Genomic DNA, 25,773 nt, shown 5'->3' on the forward strand with positions numbered 1-25,773 from the left:
ACGCAGTGGATATCGTTATGTTCTTACTTCATAGATGATTTGAGTATATATGGGTATATTTACTTGATGAATCACAAGTTTGATAATGTTGAAAAGTTTAAGTAATTTTAGAGTGAAGTTGAAGATCGTCGTGACAAGAGGATGAAATGTCTATGATGTGATTGTAGAGGTGAATATCTGAATAATTAGTTTGGTATACATTTAAGACAATGTGGAAATTGTTTCAAAACTTATGCCACAAGCAACACCATAATGTGATGGTGTGTATGAACGTCATAGCCGTGCCCTATTGGATATGGTACGTACTATGATGTCTCTTACCGATTTGCCACTATCGTTTTGGGGTTATGCATTAGGGGCAACCACATTCACTTTAAATAGGGCACCATATAATTCCGTTGAGATGACACTGTATGAACTATGGTTTGGAGAAACCTAAGTTGTCGTTTCTTAAAGTTTGGGGTTGCGGTGCTTATGTCAAAAGGCTTCAGGCTAATAAGCTCGAACCCAAAGCGGATAATGCATCTTCATAGGATACCCAAAGGAAACAGTTGGGTATACCTCCTATCTCAGATCCGAAGGTAAAGTGTTTGTTGCTAAGAATGGGTCATTTCTCGAGAAAGAGTTTCTCTCAAAATAGTTGAGTGGGAGGGTGGTGGAACTTGATGAGGTTACTGAATTGTCACTTCAACCAGAGAGTAGCAGGGCACAGGAAAGTGTTCATGTGGCGCCTACACTAGTTGAAGAGGAAGCTAATGATGATGATCATGAAGCTTCAGATCAAGTTACTACCAACCTCGTAGGTCGACAATGACACATACTGCTCCAGAGTGGTACGGTAATCCTGTCATGGAGGTCATGTTGTTGGACAACAATGAACCTACGAGCTATGGAGAAACGATGGTGGGCCTGGATTCCAACAAATGGCTGGAGGCCATGAAATCCGAGAAAGGATCCATGTATGAAAACAAAGTGTGGACTTTAGAAGAACTACTTGATGGTCGTAAGGCTATTAAGTACTAATGGGTCTTTAAAGGGAAGACACAATACGATGGTAAATGTCACCATTTAGGAAGCTCGACTTGTCGCAAAGAGGTTTCCGACAAGTTCAAGGAGTTGACTACAATGACACTTTCTCACCCGTAGCGATGCTAAAGTCTGTTGGAACTATGTTAGCAATTGATGCATTTTTCAATTGTGATATCTGGTAGATGGGTGTCGAAACATATTTTCCTTAACGGTTTACTTGAGGAAAGGTTGTATTTGACACAACCAGAAGGTTTTGTCGATCCTAAGGATGCTAAAAGGCATGCGAGCTCCAGCGATCCATTTATGGACTGGTGCAAGCATCTCGGAGTTGGAATAAGTGCTTTGATGAGTGATCAAAGCTTTTGGTTTATATAGAGTTTATGAAGAAACTTGTATTTACAAGAAAGTGAGTGGGAGCAGTATAGAATTTCTGATAAGTATATGTGGTTGACATATTGTTGATCGCAAATGATGTAAAATTTCTGGAAAGCATATAGGGTTGTTTGAAAGGAGTTTTTAAGGAAAACTTGTATTAAGCTACTTTAACATTGGGCATCAAGATCTATATAGATAGATCAAGACGCTTGATAAAACTTTCAATGAATACATACCTTGACAAGATTTTGAAGGAGATCTTGCGTGTATTGTAAGGTGTGAATTTGAGTGAGACTCAAAGCCCGACCATGTCAGAAGAAAGAGAGAGGACAAAGGTCATCCCCTATGCCTTAGCCGTAGGCTCTATAGTATGCCATGTTGTGTACCGCACCTAGTGTGTGCCTTGCCATGAGTTTGTCAAGGGGTACAAGAGTGATCCAGGAGTGGATCACTGGACAGTGGTCAAAGTTATCCTTAGAAACTACAGGACTAAGGAAATGTTTCTCGGTTATGGAGGTGATAAAAGAGTTGGTCGTAAAGGGTTATGTTGATGCAAGCTTTGACACCAATCCGGATGACTTTGAATAGCAAACCAGATTGGTGTAGTGGAGCAATCATTTGGAATAGTTCCAACTAGAGCGTGGTAGGAGCATCTACAGTAGGACATAGAGATTTGTAAATTACACACGGATCTGAATGTTGCAGACCCGTTGACTATAACCTCTCTCACAAGCAATACATGATCAAACCCCAGAACTTATGGGGTGTTAATCACGTGGTGATGTGAACTAGATTATTGACTCTAGTGCAAGTGGGAGACTGTTGGAAATATGCCCTAGAGGCAATAATAAATTAGTTATTATCATATTTACTTATTCATGATAATCGTTTATTATCCATGCTATAATTGTATTGATTGGAAACTCAAATACATGTGTGGATACATAGACAACACTGTGTCCCTAGTGAGCCTCTACTAGACTAGCTCGTTGATCAAAGATGGCTAAGGTTTCCTATACATAAACATGAGTTGTCATTTGATAACGGGATCACATCATTAGGAGAATTATGTGATGGACAAGACCCAAACTATGAACGTAGCACATGACCGTGTCAGTTTATTGCTATTGTTTTCTGCATGTCAAGTATATGTTCCTACGACCATGAGATCATGAAAATCACTGACACCGGAGGAGTACCTTCTGCGTATAAAATGTCGGAACGTAACTGGGTGACTATAAATATGCTCTACATGTATCTTTGAGGGTGTCTGTTGAGTTGGCATGGATCAAGAGTGGAATTTGTCACTCCGTCTGATGGAGAGGTATCTCGGGGCCCACTCGGTAATACTACAACACAAGAATCTTGCAAGCAATGTGACTAAGGAATTAGTCACATGATCTTGTATTACGGAATGAGTAAAGAGACTTGCCGGTAACGAGATTGAACTAGGTATGTAGATATCGACGATCGAATCTCGGGCAAGTAACATACCGATGGACAAAGGGAACTCCATACACGATTGATTGAATCCTTGACATCGTGGTTTGACCGATAAAGATCTTCTTATAATATGTAGGAACCAATATGGGCATCCAGGTCCCGCTATTGGTTATTGAACGTAGAGGTGTCTCGGTCATGTCTGCATAGTTCTCGAACCCGCGGAGTCTACACACTTAACGTTCGGTGATGCTAGAGTAGTATTAGGATATGTACGTTGGTGAACAAATGTTGTTCAGAGTCCCGGATGAGATCTCGGACGTCACGGGGAGCTCCGAAATGGTCCAGAGGTAAAACTTTATATATGGGAAGGCATACTTTGGCTATCACAAAAGTTTCGGGTTTTATGGGTATTATACCGGGAAGCTTCTAGAAGGTTCCAGAGGGTTCCAGAGGAGTCTGTAAGGGTCCCTCCAACCCCTAGGACTTGCATGGGCTGTAAGGGGGCGTCCAAGACTTGTTGGGCCAGCCCCCAAGGGCCCATGCGGTTTGGAGGGAAGAGTCCCTAAAGGGGAAGGCACCTCCTAGGTGCCTTGGGGAGGGAGGAAACCTCCCTAGGCCCACGCCCCCTCCTAGAAGGAGGGGCTGGGGCTGCGACCCAACCCTCCACCTTGCCTCCTATATATAGTGGGAAGAGGGAGGGGCTGAATACACCAATAACCACGCCCCGGTGGCAGCCCTACCTCTCCCATAACTCTGTTTTCTCCTTAGATTGGTTCCGGCAGCGCTTGGCGAAGCCTTGCTAGCACTGCTCCACCATGTCGTCGTGTTGCTTGAGATCCCATCTACTTCTCCTTCCTCTCTTGCTGGATCAAGAAGGAGGAGACGCCATTGAGCCGTTCGTGTGCTGAACGCGGAGGTGTCGTTCGTTCGGCGCTAGATTGGGACGGATTGCGATTGGATCGTGAAGATGTATGACTACATCAACCGTGTTATATACTCTTCCGCTTAGTGATCTACAAGGGTATGTAGATGCACTCCCCCTCCCATAGATGTTAGGCTTCATAGATTGATCTTGGTGAGCGTAGGAAAATATTTTTGTTTCCCATGCGATGTTCCCCAGCATGGCACCCCCAAAGCGACACCTCCTGCTTGATCTTGTTAATGATGACCGTCGAGAGGACCGCCATGTTTCTAAATACTCTTGTGTTTCTCTCCGACCAGACCTCCCAGGAAATAAGCATTAACAATGAGGCAAGAGCTTTAGGGGAGCCGAGCGAATCTGCAAGATACCATTCCACCATTCTCTGACAAAGCCGCTCACCGTCCATGTATTAGTAGAGATGTGGTGAATACCCAGCCATGGAAGAATGTCATTCCAAATGCACTTCGTGTAACGGCATTGGAAGATGAGGTGAGCAGCGGACTCTTGGACTTGGTTACAAAGGGGGCACAAGCCACAGTTGGGCCAACCATGATGTATCAAATGGTCTAATGTCTAAATCCTATTCTGTAGGAGCAGCCAAGCAAAGAATTTGCACCTTGGGGGAGCCCACACCCTCCATGCGGAGTGAACAAGATCAGATGATGTGAAGCCTTCAAATAGTGCTTTGTATGCCGAAGAAGTGGAATCAGTCACATCCTTAGTAAACTTCCAAGTAATTGAGTCTTCCACATCTTCCTCTAATACCACCATAGCTAGCTTCTCCTGAAGGACGGCGAATTCTTCGATGTGCACAAGGGACATACCGTTGGTGCTATCAAAAATGGTGATCCAACGGTTGTTGGTCAAGGCCTGTAGGACCGAGGAGTTCTTCTTGCATGAAAGGTCAAAGAGGGCCAGCGCGATGTCGCTCGGACGCAAGCCATTAAGCCAAGAGGAGTTCCAGAATTAAGCAGTTCGACCATTCCCAACAGTGACAAAAGTGGTCCTCGCAAAGAGTTGACGATCATCCTCCGCGCATGGCGTGCACATGCCAATCCAAGGCTTTGGCTTGTCTGTCCATTCGAACCATAGCCATCTTAGCCACAGGGCAGAAGCGAAATTATCTAGATTAAGCACTCCAAGCCATCCCTTGTCCTTGGTCTAGCAGACGAGCTCCTAGTTGAACTTACATTTTCCGTCGGATACCTTGTCCGAGGCTGCCCAAAGATAAGCACGGCGAATGCAATCAATTTTCTTGAGGACCTCCACCGTGATAGTGGGAGGCGTAAGATGGTACATATGGTAGTTAGAACAGCCTTGATGAGAACCATTTGTGCAGCATAAGCCACATGCCTTCCCTGCCGGGGAGGGAGCTTTTCGGTGATTTTATCCTCAAGAAAGTAGAAGTGGATTCGCTTGAGACGCTTGACGGAAAGCGGAAGTCCAAGGTATCGCATTAGAAATGATGTGTGCACCACCGGGAAAGCGTGAAGAACGTCATCAAGGTTGATATTGTCACATCGAATGGGAGCAACCAAACTCTTCGCACAGTTAGTGACGAGGCATGAGAATGCACCAAAGGAGGCCAGAGTAGCAGCAAGGAATTGGACGTCTTCTTTAATGGGATTCACAAAAATGGCGGCATCATCAGCATAGAACGAGGCCCGAACAGGAGAAGATCGACTGCACAGACGGTGGAGCTGCCCTTCGGCCGTTGCTTTGTAGAGAAGGTGATGTATCTGGTCAATTGCAAGGACAAAGAGGAGAGGCGACAATGAGTCCCCCTGGCGAAATCCACATCCATGCTTGAGCGGGTCACCAATAACTCCATTGAGCAAAGCCCTTGAGGTGGTTATAGATAGCAGAGCACACACCCAATCGCGAAATTTGTCCGGGAAGTGAAGGTGTTTCAGCAGGTCAATGAGAAAGTCCCAGCGTACAGAGTCAAACGCCTTCCTAATGTCAAGTTTGAACAGGAGCGTCGGAGAGCGATTGCGGTGGAACTTCCTCGTCAAGTTTCTGCCTTACATATAGTTGTCATGGATGCTTCTCTTTTTTATGAAGGCACTCTTCGCATTGGAGACAAGGTGATTCATGTGGGGAGCCAGCCGGTTAGCCATCATCTTTGCAATACTCTTCGCGATGGCGTGGATTAGGCTGATGGGACGGAAATTCGAGATGCATTTCGCCCCCTCCTTTCGGACGAAGAGCAATGTTCGCCGAATTTAGCCAACTTAAGTTCAGAGTACGCAAATTAGAGAAGTGTTGGACTGCCAACAAAATGTCATCCTTTATGGTCTCCCAACACGCCTTGAAGAAGGCCCGAGAGAAGCCATTCGGGCCCGGTGCCTTTTTCACCTCTTCCTCCGAGAAGGCAGCTCCTAAAGTTGTGAGATCGCAAGCTCGCAGTGGGATGGTTTCCCAGTTTATGTCGGTGCTACGCGGTTGTCCACGTCTTGTGACTTCAGCTAAGTGGCTCTGAACAATGGTTTTCATGTGGTCGTGAGAAGTAACCCATCCGTTGTTATGCTTGAGACGGTGAATGAAGTTCTTCCTACGTCGATGGTTGAAGCGCAGATGGATGAAGCGGGTGTTGGCATCGCCGTCCTTCAAACTCGTGATTCTAGAGGTTTGTTTCTTCCGCGCGCTCAAGAACAGCAAGGCCGACCACTTTCCGCGTAAGCCTCTTTCGGAGATCTTGTTCGTCGGCGCTGAGGAAGCGTAGTTCTTGGGCCACGTCCAAGCACATAATAACTTCCAAGGCCATGTGAAGTTGCACCTTCGAGTGAGCGAAGAGCGTCCTACTCCATTTCCTCAATTTCTTGCATGTCTCTTTAAGCTTGTGAAAGAGGTTGAGGTAAGGATTGTGTGGCCGGGATTTGTGGCCCAAGCTCCACGAACAACCTTTCCAAAGCTGCGCATTTTGATCCAAAAGTTTTAAAAGCGGAAGGACTTTGATCACTACGTCCTCTCTGTCATTTGCAAGAAGAGGGCGGTGATCTCAAAGTGATGACGAGAGCACATGCAGAATATGTGTGCCGAAGTCCAAGTCCTAGTCTTCGTTACAGAAGAAAGAGTCAAGTTTACTGAGGATGGGGCTGCTTCGCTGGTTGCTCCATGTGAACTTTCTGTTTTGTATGTGAACCTCTTTGAGCTCAGAGATTAAGTGCATTTCTGAAGCGAACAATGCGGCTCCGTTCGACATTTGGTCTATTCTTGTCTTGCGCATGATAGATTTGATTGAAGTTACCGGTGACCAACCACTTAGAACCTGGGGTGGGCTTCTCATTGATCAGCTCTGGAAAGAAGGCATCCTTCTGATTGTTTCTCGTCGGGCCATACAGGATGGTGAATTTAAAGGTTGTGGCCAATGAGACGATCTTGATATTACAGGAGAGAAAGAATGCACCAATGCATACATCATTCACATCCACTGCGCTCTCGTCCCAAAGCAGTAGAATGCCGCCAGTGCTGGTAGCTGGGCCAGGCGCTGAGCAAATTTCTTCAATCTGAAGCAAATTTCTTCAATCTGACACCGCCAAGGAACGAAGCGATGAAAGGGTCAACCAGCTCTAATTTAGTTTCTTGGTGGCAGACAATGTGACAAGGAGTAGCAATGATTGTTTCTCGAATTGTTGCGCGACTGGACAATTTAACCCACGCACATTTCAGTTGAGAATGCTAAGATCTTGTTCTAACATGGATAACTAGGATTACTTCGGAGTTGGAGCACGCAAGCATCCAGTACACAACAACGGCAGTCACGGAAAGCTTATACCGAGTAGCAGCGGAGAGCCTCGCCAATGCAGCAGAGATCAGTCATCGCCATGGGACGTCTGCAAACAGGCGTACATACACGCAATTGTACGGGTTGTATCTAACATGGAAAGAGGCTGACATCTGTAACATGGGCCTGAAGGCTGCACCATTGCGCCGTCTGGCCGACCACTTCCGCGCCAGAGCCCTGGAGCTCGGTACCTGCCTGCCCTCCATGCTCAATCAGGGCACCGCCAGGGCCAGTTTTTTAAGATATTCTTATTAGGAAAGTGTAATGGAATTTCATGGTAAAGATGTAATATAAGCGGTTCATATATTTATGTGATTATGAAGACATGACGGTCCGGTCCTTGTAAATCAAAAGAGCGTGTAATGATAATACTCCCTCCATCCAAAATAAGTGTCTTAAGCTTAGTACTCCCTCCGTCCCAAAATTCTTGTTTTAGATTTGTTTAAATATGAATGTATCTAGTCACATTCTAGTATTTTGATTCATTCATTTCTAGACAAAGCTAAGACAATAATTTTGGGACGGAGGGAGTATAATTTTATACTAGAACTAGTATAAAGTTAAGACAGTTATTTTAAAATGGAGGAAGTACATAACAACATCATAATTCATCATTATTAAGATATGATAGCAGCTTACTTAAACCATGAATTGGTGTATAACCCGTTTGATGTAGGGGCCATGTCACTATGTATTATGTAACTACCTCCTCCGTTTCTAAATACAAGTCTTTTTAGAGATTTCACTAGCGACTACGTACGAAGCAAAATGAATCAATCTACACTTTAAAGTATGTCTATGTACATCCATATGCAGTCGGCTAATGAAACATCTAAAAAGACTTATATTCAAAAATGAAGGGAGTATATAATAAAGGACGGGCGATAAGACTTGTGGACTCCTTACAAATGATTTTTTTAGTTTATTTCCAGAAGAAGTTGAATTCATGATGAAAAGACACATGGCCAAAAAAACAAAGTCAAACTATGAGCGAGCCAGGTAGGTAAACAAACGTTGAGTAGCTAGAAACAATCAATTTGGGAGTACAACTCTGCATGCATGCATGCATGCATTTCCTTACGACTGAACAGACAACCTTTGTAGATGCTCACAAAAGACCTGGAAGCTCACATCATCGGTGAATATGATGTCAGAACCTGGTGGAACATCATGTGCTGAATTATATGTGGCTGATGGATTTAGTTTTGCTAACAAGAACCTTGCCTGCATGCAATGGAACATCATATATGTTAACTATTATTATTACACTATATATTAGATTCTTTTTAAGCAAACATAAAACTGAACATGCCTTAATCTATACAAGAGGTAACAAATAATAATACAGTAACATACACACCTGGGAGCCATGCTGGTCACAGACGACTAGTCTAGGAACTGGGAATCGACCATTTATTATCACCTGGGCCTCCTCCTGAGGAGCTTGTAATAATTGTGCGAATTGCTGAAACAAAAAGGAATTATAGTGGGTGAGCATCTGAATTGCTCAAACACTTATGGGCTAGGAAGATGCACACATGTTACCTGATGCTCCGGCTGATTCTGATAACACATGTTTCTCCACTGAGCGATTGTCATTCCATGGAAGATGACAACACTGAAGTATGCATCAAGCAGCAGTATACGATCTACTGCTATTGATGCCACATCGAGGAATACAGGGGATGGAGGTGAATCGAAAGAAAATGAAATTAATGACGGCTGAATCATTGCAACTGAATTAGTGATACTCTCTCGGTTGAGTAACATTCGGAAATAGGCTGTTTCATCTGGACTGTTATTAAAAACCTGTAATAACAAAAGGCCGAGTATTAGTAAGGCACTGATTTCCTCAAGGGGAAAAACAATAATGCAACCAGTTCACAAAATAAGTGACGTTTTAGACAGACCTTCGATCAAAGTTTTAACACTTCCAGTGCCAATAATGTTTAAATTTTAGATTGGAAACTTGAAAATCCTATGAATAGATTTGCTTGGAAGTATTTTGAGAATATTAAAATTATCTTTGGTTTGATACATATACTGCGTTGAAACTTAGCGGTCAAAGTTATACTCCCTCCGTCCACAATTACTTGTCACATAAATGGATAAAAATGGATGTATCTTGAACTAAAATACATCTAGATACATCCATTCTTGTGACAAATATTTCCGGACAGAGGGAGTACATCTTAAAGACAGTCCAATGTGCAACACAGCAAAACGGCACTTATTTGTGAACTGGACGAAGTAACAGGTGTGCAACACATCACCTGAACAAATTGCGAACGCCGGAGATTAAACATAAACTGAGGAAACAGTGAGAAATTAGAATGTAGGCTAAATGAAGAGGGGTCATCCTTCCGATAATCCCCAAATCTTGAACATAGACGTATGAGAGATCTATCGAGCCACCGTGTTGCATCAAACTCTTCCTACAAAAATGGTTCAAACAAACTGTTAATCATGCATCTCAAACACAAATTTAGATTTAGCAACACCAGGGTGACAAATTGCATGTACATATGCAGGTGCGTGAAGATATCTCCTACGCTAATCAGAGAGCCCATAAGGTATACAGTTGTTCATGAAGATTTACAATATGCACAAACGTACTAAAGGATTTCACTGTACAGGTACGTGGTTGCTGTCATTTAATAATACAGCTAGAAAATCAAAAGATAAACAAAATGCATAGAGAGAAGCTTCTGTGTAAGGACTAAATGATGATATTTAAAAAGATAAAGAAAATGCATAGATCATAGTGTTCGCCTGCTCAATAAAAAAAATGCAAGTTGTGCAGAACGCAAGTCATCGACCCTAGAACTTTAGGAAATCAATAGCTAACAGTATGCACGCTTGCACATACTACATGCAAACATAGATGCATAAGAGGATACACGATATCAAGAACTAAATGGTTCCTTTGTTTCCTCCTGAATATGGAAGCAGAAGTGTCTAAACTCAGTTGCGAACAAATTACTATGAACAACAGGCACAAAGAAAATAATGAAGTTTTCATGGTTTAGTAGATAAGAACAAATACAGTAGCCACTGTATCAAAACCTCCAACATTGATGTGCATAAGTATAGAATTAACAATAATTACAGTTATTGTGTAATACTACTATAATAGTATAGGGTTAGACAGATGTTGGCTTGAGAGTGAAAACACACAATTAATACTCCTGTAGATCAACCTAAGTACCTACTTAACCATTCAGAGTAAAAAGATTTAATGCTCTAAATTGTCATTACTGCAGTAATGAATGTTTGATGAAGATGACACTTTACTTCAATGCAAGTGTCAGGGTGAGACTGGCTTTCGCTCCAACACAAGAATATGCACATAACAGAACACTAAACGAATAGGCAATTTGATTGCCTATTTGATTGAACAAAAAACGAATAGGCAATCAAAGCCATATACATACTGATGTTATCAGGTAAATCACTGAGGTTGCACTCAGGATAACTGGAGTATGATGCATGAATGAAGTACCTCTATTTCCATTTTCAAGGAAATGTATCTTGCCAACACAACAGCTGCAGTTTCCTGGTCAAATCCTTCGACTAGTTCCTGTATTTAAAGGAAATGCATGTCAAGTCAAAAGTGAAAGTCATCCAATGAAATGTAATAGTCCTGCAAGTAACACTTAGGAATTTATAATCTGTCCTACTTAAACCTGTAGAAATAAAACTCTTTACTCTAAGGGAGAAGCACTCATTTGTTTAAGAAGACTTCGACGAGAGAATTCCAGACACAATAAACAGTGAACACTACAGTGCCTGCATTTTTCTCCAATGGACAGGTTAAATTGATTGGACAGCTTCAGGCAGGTGAAAAATAGTATATTCATTGTAGCCAATATGTGCTCACTTAATTATAGACATGTGCATGAGAAATGAAACAGCTACAATGCAAGAATGTACATTTGTATGATGATATTAATCCAACCAAGCCAACAACAGTGCTCCATACTTGTAATGATCATAGATTACAATTGATATGGTTCAGTTTAGCACACTGCTCGTGCTCAAACAACATAATATACATAACAAGAAATTTTTAAGGCTTGCTTAAAAGAATAAGGCTAACCTCGGTATTGGTAGAACCATCCACCCATTTTCTGGATACAGTAGTAACTCTTATTCTCATTTGACCTTCCGGGTGTTGGTAACTACAAAAGAATCAGCACACTCAGCAGTTGGCACATTCAGTCAATCTTACACAAAGATAGCAGGACTGAAATAACTACCTGGTTACAAACTGTATGTACAAATCAGGATTTTGATGACCTGGTTGCCCAGAGCGTTCACTCGGTGAGACATCAAAAAATACTGTAAGTGAAGTATTCCTATCAAGCCCACACATTTTCCATGCTGTTGTGCTTCCCTGACCGATAATTGTGTCTGCGCATAAAGCTCCTTTCTATGGTTGCCATGTTGCAAAGATCAAGCCAAGTCCTAACATTAGTATTTTTCATCTTAACAAATCTTAGCACAAACGAGTGTATGATATAGATAGGCCTACCTTCTCCAAAGATGTACACGGTCCAATAACACCCTGAACTTTAATGTCCTTCGAACAGTTTATTTCAAATGTGCCACTTCAAGAAAGAAAGAAAAGGTAAGAATCAGTACGTGTTTACAGCTATTTTGCTGAATCATTGTATTAGGAGAAACACGACATACCACTCCTCAACCTCTACTTTCAAGATTAAGAGGTAAGCATGGTATAGCTATCTGAAATTATCAGTAAGGGCATTCACTTCCCAAGAAGTTCACTAAATCCAGAAGAAACTTTAATCATTACTAGTACATATGCCCGTGCGTTGCGACGGGCAAAAAAAAAACACAAAACATGCACCTTCTATCACTATGTGCCGCCTTTTATATCCAACTCATGCAAGCATCACAACTCTCATCCCTAGAAACATTGTGAAAGTAAAGTTGTTCACCAAAAAGTAAAACTACAAATATCTTGATTAAAAAATGGAAGGAAAACTTTGTCAAGACTTGAAAAAGATGTCATGTTTTTTTTATTTTAGCAACATAACGTTACTTCTGTGAGCTTTGTGGATAATCTGAAAACTGTGACTCCTATGACATGAAAACATAGAAAAATCTTGATTCAAGCATGAAGGGAACTTTTGTCAATTAGGCGGCCTATATAGTTTTGCAGCTTTCCACGGGGCTTTTGCACTAATAGATTTTATATTACCCTAATTTTAACTTGCTTGCTCTGTTCAATTGCTTGGATTCTCCATTTAATTCAGAAAAAACAATCTCATTCGTAGAATCGATTGACCAAAAAAAAATATCCACTATCGGATTTGAATCGATGACCCTCACATTACAAGTGCGCAAAAAAACTAAGAGTAGACCGTTATCCCTCTTTGTTTAGCATTTGAATGACCCAATCCTTCTTCTTTATTCTATCTGTCTTTAGGCGGAGTCATCGGCTCTTATGTTATATTCTGTTTGTTCAGTATTATATGGCGATGAAGAGTCCACTTATGTTATACTTTGTTTGTTTAGTATTATCAGGCGATGAAGAGGCCACTTAGTCGAGTCTGGAATTAATTTATAACAAACGAAAAAAATGATTGGTATCTATTATTAGGGGGGAGCCATCAACACTAAATTAATCATTAAATGTTTTGAATTATAGTGCCAAAATATGTCTTATATTTTGTACGGAGGGAGTATATATTATTAGGGGGAACCATCGACCCTAAATTAGCCATCAAATGTCTTGAATTAATTGAAAAGTGGTACATGCATTCGAGATTAGCATGGAGGTTTCGTGGGTCTTTCTTCCCATTAATTGAAAGGTTCACAACAATAATTATTTCTTCTTTTTTCATAAGTGTACTCGTTTTCCTTGCTGGTTCTTGAGGGAGCTTATTGAGTTTAATTTGCAGACCTATATAAATAGATGGATTTGTCCGTAAAACAGCAATGTGGGACTATGTATACAAACCCTCTTTTTTTTACAGAAGTATGATGTACATCAATTGTACACAGCCTTAAAAAACCTGTTTGTTGGCCCACATTAGAAGATCGAGACTCTTGGTTGGCTCAAAAAGGAAAACAGATGATTTAAAAAAACAGATCGAGACACTCATGCATGAAAAAACAGGCGGGGTGATGGTGCCTAAACTCATTGTCTACTTTTACAAAAAGCTTTATCCCTTTGTTATGCGCATTAGGCTGCCTAGATGAGTTGGTGGGTACAACAACAATCGACCTGTGGTTGTGGGTTCAAATCCAAGTGCTTGCACAATTTTTTTTATCTCCTCTTTCCAGGCCGGGCTGGACTGTGTCCGCACACGGAAAAAAAATGGATTGCGGGTTTCATTCAAGAGAATATCATGGTGTTTATCATAAAATTACATGACGGACTAAGAATACCTATTTCTTTTATTAGTACTAGCAAAAAGGCCCGTGCGTTGCAACGGGAGAAAAAAATCATAATCTCCAATTGTGATAATCACATTATGTTTTTAAAATTTTAGGACATTTCTTGAAATGCATGAACATTATTTGAATTATGATGAAAATGGCAAAGTATGTTTTGTTAATTAATGATAGCATATGCATAAGAACATTATTTTTATCTTACTGATATATGTGTTTGCATTTGTAATCTAAGTGAAGTCTTAATTTGGTTGCAAACATATTAGACAGCTCCATCGAAAACAATCAATTTGTAAGTACATGCATACCAAATGTTCGTATCAATATCGATATTCATAAAAAAGTAATTAGCAAAACAGTTTATATATATGAAAAATCAAAGATAAGCCATTTGTTTACGTAAAGCTTGTATAAACAACATTGTATATTTTCTATACATTAGAAACATTTTTTTGCATGTGACATCAGAAACATTATTGAGTTTTGATGTCTAATTTTTTAATACACATTTTACATATTTTGTATGCATCATGAACATTATTTATATACATGTTTTACATTATTTAAATACACGATTAACATTTTTGAAAAGTTCTATTTTTTATGTCTACTTTGTTCCATACACATTATATATTTTTGTATATGTTTTCTTATACACCGGAAACATTTTTCTATGCACATTTAAAGTTTTTTAAATACACGATCAAAAAATTTAAAAAATAAAAGAAAAATATATTATTTATTGTCCATACGCACTGTACATTTTTTTGTACATATGGGAACTTTTTTGCCTACAAATTTGACATTTCTTTAATCCATGATTAACATCTGTGCAAAGTTTATCGAAATAAAGGCAAAAGAGGAAAAAAAAGTAGAAAAGTGCGAAATAGAAGAACAAAAAGGGTTTCAAGCCGGAAACATTTTTCTATGCACATTTAAAGTTTTTTTAATACACGATCAATATTTTTCAAAATTAAAGAAAAATATATTATTTATTGTCCATACGCACTGTACATTTTTTTGTATATATGGGAACTTTTTTGCCTACAAATTTGACATTTCTTTAATCCATGATTAACATTTGTGCAAAGTTTATCGAAATAAAGGCAAAAGAGGAAAAAAAAAGTAGAAAAGTGCGTAATAGAAGAACAAAAAGGGTTTCAAGCCGCGATCGAGATCAAACCTGGGTCTCCAGGGTGGGACAACGCACACCCAACCGGTTGGGGTAGGCTTGTGCTTGTGATAAAATACAGAACCGCATCCTTTAGAATTAGAAAGAAAGAGCCAAATCGAAGTTCAAAAAAGAATCGTTTTTGTCACTTACGGGTGGCATTGGTGGGTAATTTTGGCGAACTTTAGGGGCAAATTTAATGACGTACCACAGAAGCAATAGATGCTTTATTAGTAGGTATAGAGGTATAGATATAGATATAGAATAGAATTTGACTTCTAGTGTTGGTTAGGCGCATCAGTAGTTGATATCATCTCCATATGACATGGATATTATATGCTGATAAAAGAGGAAATCAAATGAGAAGAGAAGAAAGAAACTATAACTATTATCTAAAGCTTAGACCAATGCCATTTTTCTTCGGCTTGCTATGATCTACCTCCTTGGCCTTAGGTTCCTAGCTCACAGCCACAGCTCACCGCTCCCAAGTTCCAAGGCCTACTGTCAACATGTATTGCTTCCAAGTGCCACCATGTGAAACCACCCACCAAAATCTGGTTGCTGCCTGCTGCCACTGATGGCACTCCATGTCAACGGCTCAAAGGCTGCTCACCCAAATCTAGTAGCTGACAGGGAAGATGGCAAAGAGAAGGATGACAGTGAACAAAGAATGAAGCACCGAGCAGTAGCATGAGTTCATGGCTTCTTGTTGAGCGGCCATGAGTAATCAACTCTCCCAATAACAAGATGGAGAAGAGGCAGGGCAAGGGGATAGAGAGTTAAGTTAGAGGAGGATACGCTATTGGCACAGAGACAGCATCTGCCAGCAAAACATGACCAAGGCCACCAGTTTCAAAGAAGAGATGTGAACAACGCTGATCTACTCAAGGAGAGCAAGCCAGCGAGCAGTGTCCATGGGAGAGATAACAAGATCCAGCAGTTTGAAGCTTACCACCTCTCTCCTGTCCCGCCATTGCTACTATTCATGTTGTCCAGTATTACTCATTAGCACCAAGCATCCAGCAGCTGTGGGGGTGATCGCTGATGATTATTGTTCATTCTGCATAGCAGAGATCAGAGACTAACCGGGCTGGGGGTTAAATTATTTTAAAGAATGATTCTGCTGATCTATATGGGGAAGAGTCACAGAGCGAGGAGGCCCGATGGATGTTCATCGTGTGATGTGGATGACCAGCACAACAGACAAACCACAGAAGGTGGTGAAATTATCTGAGATACTCCCTCCGGACCTTTTTTCTCTGGGTCTAAGAGCAAACACGCATACCAAGGCATGGGTCGCTGGCTGTTTCCTGGACGAGATTGCCCCGGTGGCCCTGCGCAGCATCGATGGAATCAGCCGATGGTAATAAATTTGTATGCAACCTGATTGGCTCTCCTCCCTCGCCTCGTTCCCAACGTTGCATGCCGGCGTCCCTTTTTCTCCAGCGGCGCTGCACGCGAGCTTCTGTTCATGCTAGCAAAATTTCACCTCCCTCCTAATCCTAAACGAAACAGGACACCATGGAGTAGCTTCAAAAATTGGCCGCGGAAAGTGAACTTATCGCCACAGATTTGGAATTCCCTCCGAAACTGACAAACCCACTTTATAAATCAAGCCCCATGAACAGACAACATGCACACTTATGCTCAGTCTCGCCACACTTCTCTTGCTCGCCACGAGCATGCATGGATCACCGTCCTCCGCGAGTGCATGGATGTCCAACACGAGCGCCATACCTCGCGTACACCTGGACAACGCCGTTGCCTTTCCTGGACAACGCCGTTGCCTTTCTCCGCTTGGCTGGCTGCCACGAGCACGCCATCCTCCACTAGCTTGATGTCCTCGACGTGCGTGCAGACCGCCAAGAGGACACCACCGGCCGCGAGCACGCTATCATCTGCGAGGACGATGTGGTCCACAAGGATGTTGTGCTCTGCGTGCGCATCGTCCGCATGCGCATCGTCCGTTGTGAGGATGCCACCGGCCGCAAGCATGTCGTCCTCGGCGTGCATGCCGACCGCCAAGAGGATGCCACCGAACGCGAGCACGTCGTGGTCCGCAAGCTCGTGTCCTCGGCGTACACGCCGACCGCCAAGAGGACGCCATCGAAAGCGAGCACGTCGTGGTCAACAAGCTCGCCGTCCTTAGCATGCACGCTGTCCGCTGTGAGGATGCCACATGCCGCGAGCATGTCATCCTCGGCATGCACGCCGACCGCCGAGAGGACACCACCAGCCGCAAGTATGTCATCATCCGTGAGGACACCATGGTCCGCGAGTTCGTCGTCCTCTGTGAGGAGGCCATCGGTGGCAATTATGATGACCGTAGCAAGGTCACCACCGGCGACAAGCAGGCCTCTGTACATGAGGAGGAGCTCTTGTTCCATCTTCACCGCGGTTGTTCTGTTCACAAGCATAAGGCCCCATAGGTTTTCTCTCTCCCTCACAACAAATGGGACCCGTAGAGAGATGAGGAGATGTGGTAGGAAGACGAAGCACGGCAGCCGAAGAAGTGGAGGGGCAAAGTTGGAAAGAAGCGATGAAAAAGCCTTACGCGCAGAGCATTGCAAGAAAAACGGGAAAAAATTAAACGCAAACTAAAAAGATCGGAGGGAGTACAAAATATATTGATTGTTCATACAGATCTACCTAGACATGCCATCTTTGGATGAAAATGTAAAAGGTAATGAAACAAAGATGATAAGGGACAGCAAACTTACTTAAATGACAGGCCCAATGAATGTTCACCTCCCTCAAAAATGCGTTTAAAAGAATCCTTAAACACGGAATGCCCAAAACTCTCGGATAAGACAACAAGGCCGCATGTTCTCTCAATAGCAAGCTTCATCTCAGCTAGTCCAACCTGTTTTGGTGTTTCAAACATAACACAAGTTCAGTCGAACACCAATACAAAATCAACAAGCACAATTGGAGGATAATAAATGTAGCTTCGGATACAGGCCATTCTAAACTCATACAGTGTGATTTCATTAACATTTCCATCTACTAACTGACAACAGATCTTCTCAGAAATTATGACATGTGATTTATTTTTTCTTTGAAGTAATGACATGTGAAATTTTTATGCAGTATCTTTCCCAAAAAGGCAAATCCCATCTTTTTTTTTCTTGAAGCAGCAAACACAGATGTCACAAAATCAAATTTAGTAATACGTTATAATTTGTAGAACCGATCGCTAGTGATCTAAACGGCCTTATATTTCTTTACAGAGGGAGTACTATGGAACATAGAAAGAGTATATTGCTGATCATCAATTGGAGCAATAGTGAAAGAAGGACAAGAAAATGGCTACAGCAGTGGGTCAGTTTGGGACTTGTGTGGTATACTGGGTACTGCCAATGATACTGAACTACTGACTGTGATCGAGTACTAGCCAAACTTGTTCAAAGAAACACTTGGTTACACGTTTGATGGGCTGGCACACATAGCATCTCTCCCTTCCTTGAGAAACAGCTTGTCCGCAAGCTGTAGCTTGTCAATTGACTCCCATGGGACCTTGGGTGCTACTTGTTGTGGAGCTATCTTGGCCATAGTTGTCAGCCTCAATGAAGAAGAGCCGCAAGCACCGGTGATCACGAACATCAATCTCGTTGTAGTTGAAGCAAAGGCACTGATGATAACGTTATGCCAACTTAGTGGGGTGAGGCACCGAACTTGTCAGTGGCAGGTTGGCTCTGGAGTGGTCAACGGCAGAACAGGTACTAGTGGTGCTGGCGATGAAGATGTCGGAATTAAGTTGACCGTGGGAGGATCGGAGGGGCACAAGGGCCCCATAGGCTCAAAAGGTTGGTGTGATGACGTTGTTGGAGGGAAATGTCACTGCTCATGGGTCTTGGTGAAGGAAACAAGGTCTGATGGTCTTTGAAACTCGGCGTCAACTCCTGCCGTGTACAAAGACCGTTGTTGGGACGGTGTTAATGGCTCATTGTCGCGGCCAATGTTCAGGATATCAGCTGCTCTATCAGGTGTTGAGTAGAAACTAATCGGTGAATCAGCCTATTTACTGAATTTATCGGTAATCCATTTATCGGTAGGTTACTAGGGTTATGTCTATATATCCTAGGCTACATGGCAACATGCAATATACTAAATGTCTAAATATGCTAATGTACACGTGAATGTAACAAAAAAAAGTGTTAGAGCAACTCCAACAGGCGCGCTATCTTACCGGCGTGCTGAAAAAATGCCACTTTTTGCGCGCACGGACCTGAGTCGGGTGCTCCAGCAGACGCGCTAAAATAGCGTGCGTTGTAAAGTTGGTTGCTCGCGCGGGGCAAAACGGCATCCCACGCTGGACAGAGCAGCGATGCAGATACAGCCAACCAGTAGGGCAGCCCGGTGCATGTAGCTCCCGCTTGCGCAGGGTTCGGAGAAGGGTCCGACCACTTTGGGTCTTAAGTACGCAGCCTTTCCCTACATTTCTGCAAGAGGCTGTTTCCAGGACTTGAACCCGTGACCTCATGGTCACAAGGCAGCAGCTTTACCACTGCGCCAAGGCTCCCCTCCATAGCCAACCAGTAGCATTACAACAATTTTGGAGAAGGAGCAGGACCCCAAACCTAGAGAAGGGAAGGAAACAGACTACATTTTTGGGCAAAATAAGCTTTGCCTCCCCTACCATTTAATCGTCCCACTGAAATTTTGGCTTTTTATCGGCTGTCGGACCAATTAATCACGTGTCCCAGTTAATTCCTAAGGGGTTATTCGATTCAGTCAGGTGTCGAGTAGCAGTTAACTGACGGCCGATATTTTGAACAGTGGTTGCAGCACATGAGTGCTAGAAACCTGCTGGTGTAGTCGACGACCGGGGAAGTGAACGGGAGACGCGCCAACTCGCTAAAGGGATTTGCACGAAGGGATGGCCCAAACTAAGCGTCGCAAGCCTCCTTGAACCGATGCCATGTCAGCATGCCTAAATCACGCTCAAGTTGTACGCACCAGAATTGAGCGTCATCGGTGAGGTGGCAGGCTGCATTCCAGACCTTATTGGCCTCGTCTATGCGCTGTCCACGAAAGAATTGCTCGCACCATTTAACCAACCAAGAGGATCGACCAAGTCAACAAGCTTTTGGAAGCAGGGCATGCTAAAGCACGGACCCGAGCCAAGGTGACGGTTAGGCAGGGGGCGGAAGGGGTGGGCAGGGTGGACCTAGGGGGAGGGGCGGCCATACCGGCGTACGAAATCAGTTGGCAGGTGAAGGCATGTAAGGTTGTCGAGGCGCGGCAGTATGTGGCTGCTGCTGGTAGGTGAGGGCAGAGAAATTGGGCGGGATTTGGGATGGGATTTGGCTGTAAGGTGGGGTTCCGAAGTGACCCGGACTGATTCTTGGAGGCAACTGCAGGAGTAAGGAGAAGGCTAGAGGTGGTAAAGGGGGAATGGCGCCTGTCTGTGGTTGGCAGCAGTTGGCACGGGGTTGTGTTGCAACAGCAGATAGGTGGTGGAAGGCAGGAAAGAGGGGGTGGTGGGGTGGGCAATCTGCCCATAGGGTAGAGGTCTGCCGGCGGCAGCGGTGTCGATTCGCCGAAGCGAAGCACCAAGGGCACATCGTCGCTTGGGAGCAGGGCCTGGGACGTGGAGGTGGTGTCATGGGCAGCTGCTGCAACCACGGAATCTAGTGGCAGGCCAGGGCCAGCAGCCATTGCTCAAGCAATGCACCAGCCAGACGAAAAGCACATGTTCCTTCACTCATTCGCATGTGAAGACCTCCAATTGCTTCGTGATGAACTTCATCTGCTCAAAAGCATCAATCTTGATTTCTTTCCCGAATTGGAAGGATCTACTTCTGATATAACCCTAGTTACTGAAAGGTAGATAAAAGTAGACGACAATATTCTTCTCCGCTTTATTGAGAGGGGTCAGCCCCTTTTTATAGAATATAGACAACTAAGACAAGACTTGACCGACAAGCCGACATGTCTATTCAGACTCTAATATAATTCCTAAACTGACTGGACTCTTTCCTAACAACTCGTAGCCAGTTCCTTTGAGCTCTCCTGTGAAAATAAGCTCCTGTGAGAATAAGCTCCAAATAAGCTCCTGTGAAAATAAGCTCCAGATAATAAGCTAGCCAGTTCTTTTCGGTGCCTGTTTTTCCAGCTTATATATGGTATGAGTAGTGAAAAGTCTATAATACCCTTGAAGTGGAGCTGGAATGGGTCTTCGACCGGAGTAGGGCAGGGGACGAGGGTCCTTCGCTGGAGTGGGTCTTACTGACGAGCGCATTGTTGAGACTCCCATGGAGCTCAATGTTCACCTTCGTGATACTGATGGTGATCCCCTGCCTGACCCGACGCGTTATCGTCATCTTGTTGGCAGTCTTGTCTATCTAGTTGTCACTCGTCCAGATATCTCTTATCCGGTTCATATTCTCAGTCAGTTCGTCTCCGCTCCCACCTCGGTTCACTATAGTCACCTCCTTCGTGTTCTCCGATATCTTCGGGGTACGATCTCGCGTCGTCTATTCTTTCCTCGCTCCAGTTCTTTACAGCTTCAGGCCTATTCGGATGCTACGTGGGCTAGTAATCCTTCGGATCGCCGTTCACTTTCTGCGTACTGTGTTTTTCTTGGTTGTTCTCTCATTGCCTGGAAGATGAAGAAACAAACCGCAGTTTCCCGTTCGAGTGCAGAGGCTGAGTTGCGAGCGATGGCTCTTTTGACGGCAGAGGTGACTTGGTTACGGTGGTTACTTCAGGATTTTGGTGTTTCTATTACTACACCGACTCTGCTCTTATCTGACAGTACAGGTGCTATCAGCATTGCGCGCGATCCTGTGAAGCATGAGCTCACCAAGCATATTAGTGTTGATGCTTTCTATGTGCGCGCTGGTGTGCAGGATCAGGTTATTGCTCTTCAGTATGTGCCTTCCGAGTTACAGTTGGCAGATTTTCTGACGAAGGCCCAGACTAGAGCACAACATGGCTTCTATCTCTCCAAACTCAGTGTTGTTCATCCACCATGAGTTTGAGGGGGGTGTTAGAGTAGATATAATATAGCCATGTATCCTTTTGTATGTATCCCATTATATAAGGGGTTTCCTGCATATAGTCCACCACCTGTACATGTATATATATCGGCCTATGGCCTCATGGGAATACAAGTTGCTTATTCCTAACAGGAAGGACCGGGAGCGGCAACGGTGAAGGGAATCGGGAGCGGCTCGATTCGGTTTTCTGCGGTGGGGCGAGGGGTTGGGCTCAGTGGCAAACTCATTGTAATAAGTGCAAAAACCAGGGGCAATGGGCTATACCCCTTCGCTTCTAAGTGAGCTTCTGCGGGAAGCTGCTCACCCCCCAGCTTTTTCCATTGCAAAGGAGACTCCGATGGAAATAAGTTAAGCTAGCTTATACAAATCGAGTTATTTTCGGCTTCAGGCTTATTTTGACAATAAGCTGAAATAAGCTGGAAAAGAACTGGCCCTTAATCAACTAGGACTCCTAATTAAGGGAGAAGACTCCAAGCTTGATGGGCTGGCCCACATAACAATAATAGATGCAAGTTACTAATTATACTTCCTCTAAGTTATCCCCAACTACAATTATTTAGGGACGGAGGGAGTACAACTTATAAGAAATTGTCACATGACTTGAAACTAGTAGGTATCAGTCAACCAATCAATCGAAGATTTGACAAAGCGACGAACTGACAGCAAGATCCTGAACTATAAATTAAGAAACTAGCTCAATAACTGCAGTCATTTCAGCGAACATCATAAACACATAGTCTTTTCAGCATGATAGAGGCTCTCAATCAAAGTTTTCGAGTAGCGACTCATGCGAGTCGCTCCGGGGTAGCAACTCGGAAAGAGTCGCTTTTCGAGTCGACACTAAGTTGAGTCGACCTTTTTGTCGCGGCTCAGCGACTAGTGATCGAAATCCATGCTCTCAATAGAAAGTATAAACACAGCAATATAATGTTGGCTAAAGAGAATACAAACCTGATCAAGAGCAGATGCAAACACATCTAGAACATGACCTTGACTGACCAGTTGTTTGGCAAGGCCATCGTAAAATTTGACGGCTTTCTGGAAATGAGGCGCCGCATCCTTGTCAAGATCCTTGTGTGATCTAACTGGCTCTGACAAATCTTTTGACACAATCTGCATTGTCAAATGGAGCAATATTTTAAGCCAAAATGAATTCATAAACAGAAGTATAGAGAAGAAATATCAAATATCATTGAAAACAATCAGCAGGATGTTGAGTTATGCAAATTGTAAGACCACCAATTTTGTACAAGCTCCATAAAAGATTTCTACTCTCTTCGTACTTACTGAGTACCACTGAGTATTAAGCAAGCTACAGAGAGAAGCAGTATCTCGAAATCTCTTATAGAACATAAAGTGCATGCCCATTAACCTTCGACACCACATCATGAGATGCTGCAATGTGCACTTTGCAATTTCATATTCTTCAACATCAGGCTTAGGTAAATTTAGAGAAACTATTATCATCATTAAAGGGGTAAACATTTGCCTCGGCGATCAAGTAGTGATGATCACTGCCATGAGTTTTCAATTTCCAGGAAAGAGGATTTAACAAAATAATTAACAGGACACTGTCAAGTATCTCAAGTAGACCACGTTTCTGATTTAGCAAACCATGTTGCATTGAGAGGCATCTTCAATTAACTAATTTATTTACGCTCATGCACAGAAAGCAAGAATCTTTACCACTCCAGGACCTTCGGTACATGGCCCACCAAGTAGCGCAATAATCCTTGCCCCAGTCCCAGGCAAGCACGCCCCAAGCAACCCAGCCGCCACATTTAGCGCAACACCCGTGCACCTGATGGCACGGTTCCCAGCCTCAACAGGCCACTGGTCAGGCTGCAACTCGTCCAGCAGCTGCAATACAACAACTAGTATGTAAGGTTACGCTTGCGTTCAACTAAATTCACCAAACCCAATGGGCCAAATACCTCACCGTGCTGAGCGTGCACTCGCATTCTGATACCGGGAGCAAGAACCTGTTAACCCCTGTCGTGGCTAATGGATGCATCACATTGACCTGTTGCACGCCTGGCTGCTGTGTCATCTTTGGGAACCCTGGCCGCCCCCCGACTGATAACCCAAGCTGATCCAAAATCTGCTCTTTGGAGATCTCCTTGCTCCCCCGGAACACGTAGATCTTGCTGAGCTCGGAGAACCCAAGCTCGTGCAGATGCACCTGCGTCCCGAAGGTCACCAGGCCGACAAGTGCGTGCTCTGGCAGAAGCGCGACCGCCTTCCGCATGGACAGCTTGACGTACTCCAGTTCTTCCTCGATGACGCAGGTGTCGATGACGAACAAGAACACTGGCGGCAGCGGTGCAGGCGATCCCGGGGGTGCGGCGACGAGGTACTCGACGGTGGAGCATTGTGTGAAGAGCTCGGCGGGCACGTTGTTCTCGGAGATGCCGGCGTAGTGCGGGGGAAAGTGGTTGCGCGAGAAGCAGAGCGGGCAGATCCAGATCTTGGCCGCGAAGTCGACACGGGCGAAGGGGTTGAGGAGCGCAGAGCAAGGTGGCTTGCAGCGGAGTGGCGGGTAGGGAAGGGGCGGCGACGCGAGGGACTCGGGGGAGCGGACCGGGGAGATGGCGGCGGCGAGCGGGACGACACAGCGGCTGGCTTCAACCTTGGACCGCGGCCAGGCGTTCCATGTGAAGCGGACCGCGTCCGGGCCATCGGGGTCGGCGGGCGCCGCAGCCGCGGAGGGGTCGGCCGCCATGATTGAGCGCGGCGAGCAGCTATCGGGGAGGAGAGGGGAGCGGGTGGATCGGAGGGGAGAGAGGAGGGGAGATGGAGAGCTGCGCCTGCGGGTTGTTTCCTGTTCTGTTCTCTCCGTCCTTTTGTCCTCGTTTTCGTTTTTTTCTTATATTATATGCAGAAGAATGCGCTCATGCTCCCTGCACTTGAGCCGGTGCTCGTTTTGATATCCTATGATGTTTTCTTTTACTGACCTACTACTCACTCCCTTCAAAATTACTTGTCGCATAAATTTATAAAAATGGATGTATCTAAAATTAAAATAAATCTAGATGCATCAATTTATGTGACAAGTATTTTCGGACGGATGGAGTATTAAATTAGTGTTTAGTGTGAGTGATTTTTTTGCTTGTTTTTATTTTATAGAATATCAATAACAAACGAAGACCAAATGTGAAACTTTTTGAAGATTTTTTTATAAAAAAAGACCCTAAAAGCTTATGGAGGCCACGAGCGGAGGCTCGGCGCGCCCTGGTGGGTAGTGGAGCCCACGGAAACCGCCTTGACGTACCTCTGACTTTATAAATACTCTAAATCACAGAAACCATGGAGGAGTCGACGAAATATTTTTTTCGCCACCGCAAGTTCCACAACCACGAGATCCAATCTAGAGGTCTTTTCCGGCACTCTGCCGGAGGGGGCAACGATCACGGAGGGGTTCTTCATCATCCTTGCTACCCCTCCGATGATGCATGAGTAGTTTACCATAGACCTACGGGTCAGTAGTTAGTAGTTAGATGGCTTTTTTTCTCTTTTTGATCTTCAATACAATGTTCCCCTAGATGTTCTTGAAGATCTATTTGATATAACTCTTTCTGTGGTGTGTTTGTTGGGATCCGATGAATTATGAGTTTATGAT

General features: G+C 43.8%; 2 protein-coding genes across 2 annotated transcripts; both read right to left on the minus strand.

The window, feature by feature from the left end:
* Positions 1-8,455: 8,455 nt before the first annotated feature.
* On the minus strand, positions 8,456-25,053 carry LOC123448569 (protein transport protein SEC23-like). Its single transcript, XM_045125514.1, has 12 exons — positions 24,094-25,053; positions 23,841-24,014; positions 23,106-23,267; positions 17,871-18,013; positions 12,091-12,166; positions 11,816-11,988; positions 11,656-11,737; positions 11,059-11,136; positions 9,830-9,991; positions 9,102-9,365; positions 8,917-9,021; positions 8,456-8,780 (listed from the first exon to the last, which is right to left on the minus strand). The coding sequence occupies exons 1-12, from the start codon at positions 24,874-24,876 to the stop codon at positions 8,634-8,636; spliced, it is 2,349 nt and encodes a 782-aa protein (XP_044981449.1). The 5' UTR covers positions 24,877-25,053; the 3' UTR covers positions 8,456-8,633.
* On the minus strand, positions 14,958-17,864 carry LOC123448570. The gene has a single exon (XM_045125515.1). The coding sequence runs from the start codon at positions 17,565-17,567 to the stop codon at positions 16,980-16,982; it is 588 nt and encodes a 195-aa protein (XP_044981450.1). The 5' UTR covers positions 17,568-17,864; the 3' UTR covers positions 14,958-16,979.
* Positions 25,054-25,773: the final 720 nt, after the last annotated feature.

The sequence above is a fragment of the Hordeum vulgare genome, chromosome 4H, assembly GCF_904849725.1.
Source record: "Hordeum vulgare subsp. vulgare chromosome 4H, MorexV3_pseudomolecules_assembly, whole genome shotgun sequence".
In the NCBI taxonomy this organism is placed as follows: Eukaryota; Viridiplantae; Streptophyta; class Magnoliopsida; order Poales; family Poaceae; genus Hordeum; species Hordeum vulgare.